Here is a 16,826-nt window from a genome sequence, read left to right on the forward strand (position 1 = left end):
TATGAAGTCGAAGGAATCGAAAGAAGTTAAAATCCCAAGGAGTGTGAAGCTAAAGGAATCGGAGAAATAAAAATGAGTGTAAGGTTAAAGGAGTCGGAGGAACTGGAGGAGCAAAGTTTTGTGACCATCAGAGGAGAGAATACGAAGTCATAGGATGAGCATATCAAGATGGTGGAGTGAACCAAGTTATAATACGGAGGAAAGAGAAGAGTCAAGAAAAGCTGAAGAAAGAGAAGTAAAGAATATAAAGTAGTGGACAAGCCATGGTGCAATATGGCAAAAGCCTTAGTATTCGAAGAACTTGAAGAATATGAGTAGCCAAGTGGATGCTGGAGATAAAGAAGCTTTTCCAAAAGTATCAGCCAATGGTGTAAGTGGAGCGAGTGTCGAATGGTGTCCGTGTATTGCCGAGAGAGCCGATGGTGTCCGAGCGATGACCGAGAGGAGCGTTCGAGCGAGACCGAGAAATATCGAGAACTGTCGAGAGCGTCGGACGAAGGGACGAGTTTTGCCGGAGAAAGCAAGAAATCGTGTGCCTTTGTAAAACTGACCAATCAGATTATATGCACACATGCAGAAAGAATTTTGGTGTTTTAAATGGAATTTTGCGAGGGGATTGGGCGGTGTAATCCACGCGCCACATGCAAACAAAGAGAGCGCCACTTGTCAAAACGCACTAAGGAAGAAGAAGGAGAAGTCTAGCCTATAAATAGAGGGCTTGCGATTTCATTTGTGGTTTTTCTTTCATTTTCTCTCATTCCTCCCAAACACTAAAACACTAAAGCTTTGTTCTCTCAAAGCCGAGAGAGAGAGAGATCATCGAGAGATATTGCTTGCGCCGAGAGAAAAACAAAGGAGAGATCATCGAGAAGGAGACGTTGTTGGTGTCAAAATCAAGTCAAGGAGGAGACGGTGTTTGTGTCGAGGACAAACCGAGAAGAGACGGTGGTTGCGGACGAAAGCGGATGAAGAGCGGGAAGCTGTTTGACGCGAAGGATAAGATTGTCTGATCTGTGGTGCAGTGGAGTCCGGTCATCATCGGTTGTGTAAGGGTGAGTCTGCGGTAATTGTGTGCGGTGCTGCATGGATCTTTAGATCCTTGCGGTCACCATTTGCGTGTTGCATGTAGACTTGATTCATGGTAGAATCAGTTTAAAGCTGATGCATGCGAAATATGGTAGGATTCATGCTAGATTCATGTTAAGGGAACATCGAATTGGAGCTAGGAATCACCATGCAAGATAAATTTGGATGCATTTTAAGTAAAATTGGAACGCTTAAAAGTTGGTTAAGAGGATTGCATGCATGTTGAGACTTAGCGAATTTACTAGCAATATCTCTTGCTTAAAACCGGTTGCATGCATGATTAAATTGGGAAGTTTGTTAGCAATTTTTATTGCGTAAAATTGGATGAGGTTAGCTTGCATGCTTAATTGGACTTAAAGGATTTAAATGGGTTAAATCGCTAAAAATGGATTGCATTCGTAATCGAACTTGTTGCATTAATATGCTTAAGTGGTTTAAATGGATTACATGCTTGTAAAACAATCTAAGTCGCATGAATTGTTATTCTATTGCTTGTTGATTGTTGCATGTTTTCTTGCTTGAATTTCTTGCTTGTGTTGCTTGATTTTCTTGCTTGATTGGTTGGTTTATTTACTCTATAGTCTACAAATTTTAAAATTTGTTTTCTACATTTTACACTATGTTCTACTGAAGTTAGAAGACGAATTCTACAATTTGTTTTCTCCAATCTACACTATGTTCTTTTTCTACTTTTCTCTCAAAAAAAATTAAGAAAACAAAATAAATTAGTATAAACTCAATTATGAGAGATACGATGGTAAAGAGAGTGTTTATGTTAACATTCATTGTGAGAAGCAAAAATAACCAAACTATATAAATAAAAATTCAAAGATCTACGTTGCTTATCAAAACCATACAATAACCCTACTACATAAATTAATCAATGAAACAGAGACAATCTAAAAGCCAGAAGAGAAAAACAAAACGTAGGAGGATCACAATAGCTTTACCTTCAGCGAAGAAAAAAAAAATGTTGTTTGGCAAATTTTTTCTTTGGTGTAGGAGAAAGGTTTTTAGAATTATTATTATTTTTCTTTTATGAGATTTCAGGAAAAAAATAATCTTAAGGAAAGATTCTTTATGACTTAGATGTTTTGGAATATGTTTAAAAAATTAGATTTTATTTCTATAAGTTGTCAAGTAAGGGTAAAATCGAATTTTAATTATTATACAACCTAATACTCTAAATTTTTCCAATAAAGTCATATATGGACAAATTTTAAAATAAACATCCTTTTAAATCAAAATTCCCTTTTTTTTCCTCACGCACTCCACAACTATGTTGTATAGAAACTCTTTTTGAGGTGCGTTTCTTGTTTCCGAAACGTTTCGGAAATAGAAACTCGTGGAAACTCGGAAACAAGTCACAGAAACACGATTCCTAAAAATCTCTGTTTGGAAACACGATGGAAACTCCGTTTCCGTTTTGGAAACGCGACGAAAACTCTTTTTTATAATTTCAAAATTTAATAAATAAATAATTTGAAAATATAAGTATTCATGATACATATAATGAAAAACAAAATAATATAATTAGTAGCTTAAAAGTTAAAATCCCTAAATGTATGGCGATGCTGGTCAAAAAATTGATTTTGAACGTTTATTTTTTTACAGTTTTACTTTTAACTAAACTATTTAATATTTCTGTTTTGAATTTGTGTTGTTTCAGATTTTTTTAATATGGTTTTTATGTTTGGAGACTTATTATATCTATATATATATATATATATATGTTTCCTACATGTTTCCATTACTTAATTTTTGAAAAAAAATCATTTCCCGTTTTGAAACGTTTCGTTTCCACGTATCCATTTCCGTTTCTATGCAACTTACCTCCACGAACACCATATTATTTGTAAATTAGGCTACTATAAATATAGTAAGAGTTATAGGAATAACATAGGAGTATTAGTTTTTAACAAGTACCGACAGGAAGCCCACAAAGACTAAAGAATGGTAGGCCCCGTGAAAGGAGTTAACCCCACAAGGCCTTAAAAGCCCACAAAGACTAAAGAAACCCTAACAGGAAACGCTTGGTTACAAACACCTTTGCTTTGCTATTAAAGTCATAGTCATATGCTTCGTAGATTAAATGGCTTTTTGCCTTTTGGGGAAGGGACCATTACCTATCACTTTCTAATTTCTGATGCTTCATTTGCTCCTTTTCTTAGCTGCAACTCATCAACTAGGAACACTACTCTAAACCCCTGTTTTAAAAATACCCGCCTACCACCGATTACGCCTCGTAAAATCACTAAATCCACCCTCTTCGCTTCGATTAATGACTAATCCCCGCCTAGCATCCATTATCCGATTATACCGTCTAATCCGATTAATTCCCGCATAATTTTGTATATACCGATTATTTTTGGAGCCAAATATAAATCAAATATATATATTTCTGTTATTTAGACATTTAAATTAAGAGTTTATGATGTTTTACAATAACTAATGTACAAATTTTTAATAAAAATTATTTTTTCTTTTCTTAATATTACGTTTTTATGTTTTTACCATAACTTTAAAGACAATACTATAGTTTTATATTTTATTTGATATTTTTATTTTCACATAAACATAATTATACATATATTTAGTACTAGATATTTTTAATTTACTATTAATTTAACAAAATAACCCAAAAACTAGTCCCCGATTAATCCCCGTTTAATCTCCGATTTTCTCGTTAGGCGCTAGGTCCACCCCGACCGCCCGACTAGCGCCTAGCGATTTCTAAAACAGGGCTCTAAACTATTATCCATGCATGTCTTTTTTTTTCAAACCATGTATATGCCTATTTATTTCATATATACGTTTTCATACATTACTGTCCTTTTAACCATGCGTTTAATTAAGTAGAGGTGAGTTTCGAAATTATTCCATGCAAAAAAAACTAAATATGGTATCAAAAAATGGTATATGCATACCTCTTTTTATAGGCTACTTCTTGTGAGAGGTCTTAAATTTGAATCTCCCGTTGTAATATATTCATACAAGAGTGTAGCTCGTATCCAAAAAATTAAACAGTACATGGAAAAAACAAATGGTAGATCCAATCTAATCAGATAAGTAAATCATATCTAATGCAAACCCGGTCTGCATGACTAGCTATCATGAATGGACCGTTACCTAATAATTGAAATACATTAAATCATTAATAAGTAACAGTTGTGTGTGTTGTAAGTAAATGAAAAATAAATTGAAGAAGATTTGATGGGGAACAAATCATGCCCCTTTCATAGCATGTAAGCTCACAAGCTATAATATAAGCCTACTTTATAATAGCATGCAACCTCGCAAGCTAAATAATTTGTAGCAGATTAAAAACAGAAGATATTTATAAATACAACAAATGCAAATGAAGTTAAAGAACATGAGCCCACCAATGTCTTTTAGAGTTAAACACTCTAGATTCTACCTCTATATGTGCAGTTATACACAATCAATGTCAATTTAAGCATCTTGCGAAGAGACGATTTTAGAAAAGTAGAATTGGAAAATGATGCTTATAGAAAACTTTCACTTGAACAAATCATTCTTCAATTATTAAGTTGGTTCAACATTTCTTTTATTATCTGAAAGGTAGATAGGTTTGATTTTATGACAACATTTTGTATGAGCCACGATTTATGTAATTATGATAAATGGAGAGAGCATCTTTTTTCAGATATTGTATGTACGTGGGAAGCTTTCTCGAAGATATTACACATGTTTCCCGACCTCTTTAATCAATGTTTTTTTTTCTTTTCTTTTCATTTCTTTTTTTCTCATCCTCTTTGATTTTATAACAGATCATATTGGGCTTAAACCCCAATCTATAATATGAAAATTGGCTAACTCTCTCCATCAGCATGCCATTTCAGCATTTTAGAGTAATGTGGAGCTGACACATAATTTAAAACACCTAGCAATAATACATTGATGTTTATTAATGTTTTTCCCTAATGTTTTTCCTATTGATGTTTTTTTATACATTTTTAAATACATTTAGTGTTAAAAATATGATTTAGTTTTCTGAAATTATATCAGTCATAAAAATTATGATTTACACAATGATAAGATATAGAAATAGACTGAAATATAAAAATTAAGCCTACAATGATTTGTAATTCCATAGTTTTGTTATTACAAGCGTTTACATTTATATCGTATAAATGTAATTGTATAATTGGCTTGACTCTAATGTATGCTATGGTTTTTAAAAGCTCACGTGTATTACCAGCCTGCAACAAGAAGGCAAACTTAACTAAAAGCTGTGCAAAAAGAAAGAAGCTTCATCAATGTTTCCTACACAACAAATTCGATATCCTTTGAAATTATGAGTTAGAGGACACATGTTCTCTACTTCTCTTATTATTTAAGAGTCTTCTCTTTAAATACAAAATAACAATGTAATTGTAAAAGTGAGACGAAATAATATCACGAAAAGAGCTTCTTCTCCAAGTTTCATTTTCATGCTTTTCTACAAGTTTTCACTCCAAACCTTACACAACAATCGATCAAGAGACAAAGGCTGAGAGTAGTAACTGAACAAAACGGAGTTGATAACATACTTAGGGATTTTCACTCGGGGAACTTCTTTTTGTTTTTGTTTCTTATAACAAAACTGACACGCTTCTTTTTGTGCATGTTTGTCAACAAGTTTTCCAATACAAAACATTGATCAATACACAAATGAATACAAAATCCATGATTCGAACGGCAAAGCATCACAAACATTAATACAACAAACAAAGTTTATTTTTACCCATGTTCCACTCTTCGTTTTACCGAGATCATAGAAGGTGTTTATTTTTCCTATGTTGAAACACTCCTATTTAAGCTTTCAATCTTACCGCATAATGTAGCTACCTTCTAATCCAATATATCCACACTACACTCCGAAGAAACATGAAAATAAAAACATTATATATATCAAAGGCAAAATTAATAGCATATAGCAAATCATCAAACAACAACTACAACAAAACCTTCATTGAGCTATTTAGTGATGATGATCGTAAAGAGTTTGGTCATTAGAAAGCTCACGCGAGGACATGGTCTCATCAACGCTTCTAACTACAAATGAAAAACCACTTAAGCTACAAAGGGCCACGAGAGAGAGCCATGAATAACACAGTGAATTGTTCTTCTTCTTCACTGTGCTTTCCTCTTTACTTCTCCACCTTTGATCAACTCTTCGTCATCACCAATCAATCGACCTCTGTTTTAACGAATCACCAAATTTAGGGTTTCTGCTGCACCACCGGAACTTGATTTTTTCAGTTTCTTATCATCATCCTTTGTTCCTCTTCTCTTTTATAAATGGTTCTCTGATACCACATGCGTTGTGTGCTACATAGAACAAAAACATATAGATTAGAGACCAGATCACAACCGATATATCCCCCAAATTGGAGTGAAATTAGGGTCTATATAAATGTCAGAACCTTGGGACCATCAGAACCACAACGCTGAAGAGAGGGTGGGATATTGATACTGGAAGTAGAAGAAATCGATTTTAACATTGAGAATCGATTTTAACACAGAAGGGTAGATAATTATGTGTCTACGTAGGCTAAGAAAAAGCTGATCTGTATTAATCTTATATTTTTATTGGTTAGTTATTTTAACTGATGTGTCAACACCAGTTTCAGTGTTGAGACTGATGTGTCATACAAAGAGAGCAACACATTTTTCTTTTATTGTATTGAGTCATCTAGGCTAACACCTGCAGATTTTTGTATTACTTTTTTTTTTAACACGACAAATCGCTATTATTATATAACCAAAGTTTGACATGATACATACAAACAATTCAAATACAATCTTTAAAACAAATAAAGGAAATTGAACACAATTTCGATGAAAAAATAGAAGTAATCCCGCTGGCCAAACGGAAACCTTACAGGCAACAGAAAAAACGAATCTGTTAAGTCTCTTCTTCATATACTTATAAAACGCTAATATCTTATATACGAAACTCCAAAATGCATTTCACATCAAATGTAGATATATATATATATATATATATATATATATATATTTGCATTGTGATAATTGTATACCGATTTACGACAATACCAAATATAATGTGTTACATTTCAATATTTCATCAAATCGTTTCTCGGGTATACCATAATTTCTTACAAGAAAAGAACATGAAAAATCAGAATATCGATTCAAAACAAAAAAAAAAGAAGAAAAACAACATTAATTCCACCAACTTTTTTATTTCTCAATGTATTCAAACTAAAACTTTAATTTCAACTTTTCACGTAAATATGGAAAAGCACCAAATTAAGAAGTCAATAATTAATGCCATATATAGACATTATACTCGACCACAGCATTCGCGCTCGTAATATTGAAGGTAAAAGTCTTGGCCTGTGCATATCCTTTTCCGAACCTGAAAGCTCCCGTACCTCCGATGATCGGCATCTCTCTCACCTTCGACATTATCGGATTCCGGCCATACAATGAGATGGTACTGCCGGAAAATTTACCCGTCGTGAAAACAAAGTTAAATACCATAAGCAGACTGAACTTGTTCTGGTCGGTCGATGCAAACATTCCTTGCGCTCTCCCTACTTCCCCCGAGGTTATTTCAGGTCCCACCGTCAATATGTCGTCAACAATTGCAACCATACCAAAAGCGGTTGCCGAGGAGTTTGTGGTGGGACCTGTAGTGACCACGACGGAGGTTGGTTTGTTTCCGGTGACAATATCGTGTAAGTAGAAGTGGAGGTGGGTTAGCTTCTCTAGGTTATGTCCTGGATATGGTTTCTTCACTGTTGTTGAGAAAGCTTTGGATTCTGTTATGGTGGCGGCCAGAAGAAAAGCTGAGAACAGAGAAAGAAGAAGGCTAGCCATGGGGAAGATGGTTGTTGCTTGAGAGAGTCAACTTATCTTTCAGGCTATGTGTGAGACATGTGATTGCGTTTTTGTGGAAGTGATCGCATAATTTATACACAAAACAGAATCATTGATTGAAAGCACGAAATGTTTTGATAATCTATTTGCTTGGTGTACTACAGCTATTGTCTAGACTCTAGACTCTAGCGAGGCGACGTGCTAACAAACAAATCTCCATTGATGTGGACATAATCTTAGTTTAAAAGGTTACACAAGTATATCGCTTTTCCAAAATAATAATATAAAAAAGGAAGGTTACAAGTGTTAAAGATAGAGATGTGTTTTATGACTTAAAGTAGGGAAAGTCAGAGACACGTTTGTTGCATCTACCAAAAATGGTTTTCTAGCATTTTCACTCTAGCGTTCGTTGTTATCGTATTGTATGAACATGTGAATCTCTAGTGTTTCTACTATTCCATGATTCCAGTACTACACTGCTTTACTACTAGTCGTCTAAAATTTATTTCAAGTGATGAGATTTTCAAAAAGACTATATGTTCATACTTCACCATTGTAACTCTGTCTCGCGTTTTGGCGTGCCCAGGCCCGGCCCTTCACCCATTCTGATGAAACATTCGTATTGGGCCTCAACATTTCGAAGCCCATTTTGCAGGAATTTTTTTTCAAAAAAAATAATAATAAGGCTTCAAAACCCAAAACTAGTAAAAAGGCCTCATCATTTTCTAAAATGTCCAATAATAAGTTCCAAAAAAATCCAAAAATTAGTTAAAAGGCTACATAATTTGAAAAATATTACATAATTAATAAAATAGATTTTAAAATTAGAAAAAATTATCAAAATTAGCAAAAAAAAATCTCCATAATTAGCAAAAAAAGTCTCAAAATCAAAAAAGTTAATAAATAAAAATTTGTGAAAGTCCCATATAGTTAGCAAAACAAATATCAACTAATATTATTTTTTAAAAAGAAAAAAACCTTAAACTTTTTTCTTTTTTCGTATTGGGCCTCGGATTTCACCGGACCGGCACTGGGCGTGCCCATATATCTGGGCATGTGTGCTGTCGTTTCTTGATGATCCACAAAGAGTTTTGATCTCAGAGGGACAATGAGATACATAAGGTTAGCTCACAAGTCAAACCAGTCGACATCCAAAGATTATAATATTGTTTTTCTTAAACAGTAATAAAGTGTTACAACGAAACTTATTACTCCCTCTGTTTTTATTAGTTATCCTTTATTAGTTGTCGTTTAAAGATGTTTCATACAAATTAAAAAAAAATCATTAAATATTTTGTTTTATCTTTTTAATATATTTTCTAATTTTTTGTTGGTCAAAACGTTAAAATAGTTGGATAAAATTGGAATAATTACTAAATATTTGCATTACAAATCTAAAACAACAATTATTATGATACAAAATTTTAACTCTAATACAACAATTAATAAAAAAATAAAGGTTCCAATAAATGTTGCAGTCAAAGCAAACTAATCCATGAGCGATTTAATTTACTCAACTTTTGGGGTGGACAATAAACTACCGCCAACCAAATCAATTTGTATATAAAAATGATTTATACTTAGTTTGTATCGGTTATCTTTCTATTTTTATTGGACTACACTATTACATAATTATATCTAATCCACAAACGAATTTGTTTATCCTAACGGGTGCAACTATTCAAATCCGTAGTAGTAGTCATGTTTTAAATAAAACATTAAAAATATTAATTACCAATATAATATTATTATAAGTTGACCATGCTATTAGAAAACAATATTCTGAAGAGTTCATCACATTAACTACGAATTTTTATAACACACACAATATAAATTACACGAAAGTCACAATATCAATTAAACAACAACAACAACAGAAACCATTTATTCCACAGGATATTTATTTGAATTATTTCATCTGATGTTCAACAAAAGGTGGTGAAACGCATTGAAAAAATGCCAATAGTTAATGCCAAACATAGACATTATACACGACCACAGCATTTCCGCTGGTAGTATTGTACACAAAAGTCTTGGCCTGTGCATATCCTCTTCCGAACCTGAAAGCTCCTGTACCTCCGATGATTGGCATCTCTCTCACCTTCGACAAGATCGCATTCCGGCCATACATAGAGATGGTGCTCCCGGAAAATTCACCCTTTGTGAAAACAAAGTTAAAAGCCATAAGCAAACCAAACTTGTTCTGGTCAGTCGATGCATACATCCCTTGAGCTCTCCCAATTTCATCTGAGGTTATGTCAGGTCCCATCGTCAATGGATCGTCATCGATTGCAACCAAACCAAAGTTGGTTGCAGAGGAGTTTGTTGTGGGACCTGTAGCGACGAGCACATCAGTTGGTTTGTTTCCGGAGTCAATGACGTGGAAGTAGAAGTGGAGGTGAGTTAGCTTCTCTGGTTTAGGTCCTGGATATGGTGCCTTCACTGTTTTTGAGTAAGCTTCGCATTCTGTAATGGTGGCTGCCAGAAGAAGAGTTGAGAACAGAGAAAGAAGAAGGCTAGCCATGGGGAAGATGGTCGCTGGCTGAACTTATCTTTCAGGCTATGAGTGGAGTGACTGTGTCTTTGTGGAAGTGATCGCATAATTTATACACAACACAGAATTATTGATTGTGTTGGAAGTTGATTCATAGCTTAATCCTACAAAAGAGAAACAGAGAAAAACAGAGAAGAGCTTAGAAGAGTAAGCAACAGAAGAAGACATCGAAGAGAAGAAGAATCGTTGGTAGTAGGAAGAAGAAGAAGAAGATTAGAGAAAAAGACCTTTGGGCCATAAAAGTGTTGAAGCCCAATGTTAATGGGTTTGGTTGTTTTAACTTATGTATTTAGGTTAGAAGTAGTATTAGTATAAATATGTTGTATTGTTGTAAGAGACAAGCATGTGTGTGAGATTAAGGAGAAAGAGGTTGTAGTGGCTAAACCTAATCTCTAAGAGATCCATCATCAAGAACAAGTAACAATGTAGACATAAAAGAGATATCTCTCTAATTGTTCTAGAGGGTTTGTGAGTGAGAAACAAATCAAGAACAATGGAGAGATGGGATGAATCTAACCTCTAAAGAGAAGTGAGATCAAGATTCCAACAGATTGAAAGCACAAAAATGCTTAGATAATATATTTTCTCGGTGTACTACAGCTAGCCATGCAACGTGGTAACAAACAGACCTCCATTGATGTGGACCTAATCTTCGTTTAAAGGTCACAACATCTCATTTAGTTGTTAGCTAGCCCTATTCCTCACCTTTGCTTTTAAGATGTTTTATGACTCTTTATCTTCTTTTTTTTGTGGGACAAAGTTTTATGACCTTATCTAAAGTAGGGTAAATCAAGATGTACACCTTTGTTGCATCATCTTATTATATAAAATTGGGTTTAAAAGTTAGCCAATAATAAGTTTTCGACATGTGTCAAGTTTCTATTAATCTGAGATTTTGACATGTGTAAAAGTTAATATTTAATAGGAGAGATTTGAGATTACAACAAAAAAAACAAAATATTTTATTTTAAACAATATTAATAATGTAAAAAGATAATTATTAAAAAGTTAGAAAATTCAATTTTTCTAAAATAAGTATAAAGAGATTATATATAAATATATATACACATATTTCATAAATTTCGAAATTATAACATTTATTTTTAATTTGAAGTTATTAATTCTACAAAAAAATAGAAATGGGATTGAAAATATACAGTTAAGTATTAATTCTAAATTTTGTAAATACTCACTTCTATATAAACATAGATTGTCTCATATTTTTCATCTAACATAATAATTTATTCAAAAATATTGCTTTCAACTTTGTTCTATTGGTAAAACTTTTTTAATGGAAAGGTATATTTTTCTTTTTTTTTTAAACCAATTTTTTTTCTATTTTCACCTTTTTCAGTTTGGAATATGTAAGATTAATATGTTAGCAAAAAAAAAAGATTAATATATGCAGCTTCTTTTTCTAATAATGTATTTAATGTAGTATTTTTATATTTTTTATTTAATATATATTTTCACCTTTGAATTATTTGATATTCATATATTATCTTGCTTATAATTTTCTATTATTTCTATATTTATGTCAAATTATTTTTCTTCTAATTTCTCAACTTTGATTGGTTGGTCATTGATCTTTTTTGTGCAAACATAATTGTTACCATTCATTCAATCCCAAAAGGAAATAATGAGTAGAAGTTCATCAACCTAATGGTTAGATAAAATAGGTTAATCAAACACAAACTTAAAACAAACATAGATATAATGATTGGAAAAACATAAATTGTTGTTCATAGATCCATAGGAGTTCAAAGACGGTGACACCCTGGTTTGCGGATAAGTTTAAAAGAATTGATTTGGCCACCTATATCACCAAAGTACACTTATCTTTTCGATCAATGGTCTTGAGAGAACTCCAAAGTTAAGCGTGCTTGAGCTAGAGTAATTTCAGGATGGGTGATCTTTCGGAAAGTGATTGTCAAAACTGAGCGAGTGAGGACAAAACAGATAGAAAGATCATATGGTGATTTATAGGGTTGATAAACAAGTATTTAAAGCCTCTCAAACTTAACAGACCGACCGTCGGATATGGATAGGCCAAGAGTAGACGTGGGGTCCACTAAAGAAGGTGGGCCCGTGGACATGGGTTCACTAAGCTAGGTGGCAATCGGGGCATTCTAGAGACAAAAGCTACATTATAATGTGAAAAATACTTCCACGAATACATTGGAAAATTTAACATTAGTTACTATCAAAAGATTTTTTGACGTTAGAAAATGATCTTTAGTTTCATTGGTTGTCGGAGCAAGCTATTTTGAGATAGCTTAAAGACGTGAACATGTTTTCTCCACACATAAGGAGCGCAGAGTCGAAGTTCTCTCTATGGTGGAGGAGGTTGGATGCAAGGTTATCTCCCCAAGGGAGGAAGATGGAGGAGGTTGGACCCAAGGTTATCTTCCCGAGGGAGAAAGGTGGAGCCAGTTCCTTTCATGATGGAGGAGGTTGGTCTCAAGGTTCTCTTCATAGGGAAGAGGGCAGAGTTGAGGTTCTCTCCCTGGTTGGTTATACACTATTGTGATGATACATCATTTATTAGTATACTATGTAATATATTTTTTACTCGAAAATTTTTTTGAGCAAATAATTTTAGTAATTAAAAATACTATCCAAAAGTGAAAGTAATAAGACAAATAATAGTTGGCTTAATGTGTTCATAAAGACATTTTCTAGGTAGTGGTAAAAAATATATTTGTAATATACAATATATTTAGGTGTAAAAAATACGTTTTTAATGGTAACATACATAAAAAATTTGTAAATTGATATAAACATGTAGATTATAGCAAACATAAAACTTATAAAAAATGTATAACAAATTTTAATAAATTTTTATAGAATTTAATTTAGTTTACAAAACTTTAAATCTGCACAACGGACGGGTCCTTATCTAGTGAATATATAATAAATTCAATTCTCATAAATAACATCAAAATAATTTGTGTTTACAAATTTAACATAATTCTCGTGCTAACGTAAATCGATTGATAACAAAAAGAAACAAATAGTATGTAGAATATACATGGCTGCGTAATTGAAAAGAAACAAATAGTATGTAGAATATACATGGCTGCGTAATTGAATTTAGTTTTTAAAACTTATTTATTTTTTGAGTATATAACTAAACATATAGTAATATAAAAGAATTTAATGTTTAGTTAAAACCAAAATATTGTCAACATCATAGTAGCAAAATTAAAGAAAAACATAAATATTTGTTTTTGATAATTGTAACTTGGTAATTTAATTGATATAAAATGGTTATTGCTGTAAATTTCATTTAATTTAGTAAATATCTGTAGATTTAATTTTGGATGGATATATACTTATATGTGTTACTGTGTATAGTTTTAAAGCATTTGTTAGTTCATATTCTTACGAGGTTATGTCAAGTACCATCATCACCAAAAACGGGAAATATTTATCAATACAACAAATGCAAATGAAGTTAAAGAACATTATCCCATCAATGTTTTTTTTTTTTTTTTCAGCCCATCAATGTTTTTAAGAGTTAAACACTCTATATTATACTGTTGAGCTTTCTAAATTAAATAGGCAACTTAACATATTATCGGTAGGATTAGGATAACTTCTATTTTAAGTTTTTTTCAAGCTTACTCCAACAATCTCTTCTTTAAGATTAAAACTCAACTTTGCCAGATCTTGTACTCCCATTAGCTCCCTCATTCTCTGAATTTGAATCTTCTGAAAGCCTTTGTAAGAATGTTCGCCTTTTTCTCAGTTTCCGGAATATGCCTTACCTCTATTTTTCCACTTTAACACAATCTCTTATGAAGTGATAACGTTTGTGTATATGCTTGCGAGAGCAATGGCTAATTGACTGTCAATTCGAATAGTTATTTTCTCACTTGAAGATCATGTAAGCTCAAATAATAAATTCTGCAACCAAATTGCTTGCTTTGCTGCTTCAGTTCCTGCAATAAACTCTGCTTCACACAAGGACATAATTACAACATTTTGTTTTTGTGAACACCAAGTAATTGGATTCTCTCCAAAATAAAAGATGTGCCCTGAAGTACTTTTCCCATGATTCGGATCAACATTGTGACTACTGTCACTGTAATCAACCAACTTAGGAATCGAAATCGTTCTTCCATAAGACAGACCAAAAGTAGTGGTACCTTTCAATTATCTCAAAACTTGTTTCATTACTACTCCATGCGATTCAATACCGATTTACAACAAATATCAAATATAATGTGTTTACACTTCGTCAAATTATTTCTCGGTACCATAATTTCTTGCAAGAAAATAACATGAAAAATCACAATATCGATTGAAAAACAGAAAGAAAAAAACATTTATTCCACCAACTTTTTTTATTTCTCTATGTGTTCAACTTCAAACTAAAACTTTCATCTTTTCACGTAAAGATGGAAAAGCACCAAATTAAGAAGTCAACAGTTAATGCCATATATAGACATTATACTCGATCACAGCATTTCCGCTCGTAAAATTGAGCGCAAAAGTTTTGGTCTGTGCATATCCTTTTCCGAACCTGAAAGCTCCCGTACCTCCGATGATCGGCATCTCTCTCACCTTCGACATTATCGGATTCCGGCCATACAATGAGAAGGTACTGCGAAAATTTACCCGTCGTGAAAACAAAGTTAAAAACCATAAGCAGACTAAACTCGTTCTGGCCGGTCGATGCATACATTCCTTGCGCTCTCCCAACTTCCGCTGAGGTTATTTCAGCTCCCACCGTCAATATGTAGTCAATAACTGCAACCATACCAAAAGCGGTTGCCGAGGAGTTTGTGGTGGGACCTGCAGCGACTAGGACGCAGGTTGGTTTGTCTCCGGTGACAATGTCGTGTAAGTAGAAGTGGAGGTGGGTTAGCTTCTCTAGTTTATGTCCTGGATATGGTTTCTTCACTGTTGTTGAAGAAGCTTCGGATCCTGTAATGGTGGCGGCCAGAAGAAGAGCCGAGAACAGAGAAAGAAGAAGGCTAGCCATGGGGAAGATGGTTGTTATTGCTTGAGAGAGTCAACTTATCTTTCAGGATATGTGTGAAAAATGTGATGTTGTTTTGTGGAAGTGATGGCATAATTTATACATGAAACGGAATTATTGATTATAGGACAATTTTTGTAGATAATCGATTTGCTATAATCAATAATTCCGTTTAACATATCTCTATAATTGATTAGCAAGTAGCCAGGCGACGTGTTCCATTGATGTGGACATAATCTTCGTTTAAAGGTTACAAGTATCGCTTTTCCAAAATAATAGAGAAAAAGGAAGGTTACAAGTTTAAAGATAGAGATTTATGACATAATAAAACTAAACTATAATTTGGACCGTGCTAAGCACGGGTTAACATTTATTTTATTTATTTTGTAATTTTAATTTAAAGTGATATATATATATATGATTGTTTTATTTGTTTTAATTTTTTTTTTTGCTCAAACACTATGTCATGAAATCATATGTTGAATATAACTTATGAAAATAACATCTATTTTGTAAGATCTATTCTAGTAGATCTAGATTTTGACCCGCGGTACGGTGCAGTTTAAGTTATTTGATAAAACTATTAGTTTATGCTTGTTAATTTTATTTGATTTGTTTAGTTTTTAAAATTATATATTGTATTTTAATTCTTAATTATATGACTTAACCTACACTGTACCGCATATTAACTATTTTGTTACAGTATTAATTAATCGATTTAATTGGATACATCTATTAATCTAATATTCATATTGTTAACAAAATAATGAGATGATATTTTATCCATGTAGCACCGAATTAATGACATTTTAAGTTTCTATTAATATTTACTCAAACATGTCTAGTCATATAACCCGTCATGTGATATTTTAATTTGTTGTACACCACAGAAAAAACTTCATAAAAAATATAAATATATTTTTAAAATTTAAAATGTTTAAATAAAGTTTCTTTTTTTATAGAAATTGAACTACTTATAATATTTGAACTTCTTATAAAGTTTAATTATTATTAATATCTTAAACAGTTATAAAAGTTAAATGTTTTAATAATTGAAATATTAATAATCTTTAAAGTTTTTAAAAAGTTCACAAAATAATGAGATGATATTTTACCCGTGTAGCACCGAATTAATGACATTTTAATTTTCTATTAATATCAACTCAAACATGTCTTGCCATATAACTCATCATGTGATATTTTAATTCGTATATATTATTAAAATTTAAAATGTTTGAATAAATTTTATTATTTTAGAAATTGAAATACTTATAATATTTGAACTTCTTATAAAGTTTAAATATTATTCATATCTTAAACTTTTTATAAAAAGATAAATGTTTTAAT

The 16,826-nt window shown here is 32.3% G+C and overlaps 2 protein-coding genes and 1 pseudogene across 2 annotated transcripts; all 3 read right to left on the reverse strand.

Annotated features, from left to right (window-relative positions):
• LOC104781718 (dirigent protein 21-like) lies at positions 7,148 to 7,985 on the reverse strand. Its single transcript, XM_010506450.2, has one exon. The coding sequence runs from the start codon at positions 7,936 to 7,938 to the stop codon at positions 7,381 to 7,383; it is 558 nt and encodes a 185-aa protein (XP_010504752.1). The 5' UTR covers positions 7,939 to 7,985; the 3' UTR covers positions 7,148 to 7,380.
• LOC104781719 (dirigent protein 21-like) lies at positions 9,804 to 10,616 on the reverse strand. The gene has a single exon (XM_010506451.2). It carries the CDS (start codon positions 10,460 to 10,462, stop codon positions 9,905 to 9,907), a length of 558 nt encoding a protein of 185 aa, XP_010504753.1. The 5' UTR covers positions 10,463 to 10,616; the 3' UTR covers positions 9,804 to 9,904.
• Positions 14,775 to 15,611, reverse strand: LOC104781721 (annotated as a pseudogene).

The sequence above is a fragment of the Camelina sativa genome, chromosome 4 (genome assembly GCF_000633955.1).
Source record: "Camelina sativa cultivar DH55 chromosome 4, Cs, whole genome shotgun sequence".
In the NCBI taxonomy this organism is placed as follows: Eukaryota; Viridiplantae; Streptophyta; class Magnoliopsida; order Brassicales; family Brassicaceae; genus Camelina; species Camelina sativa.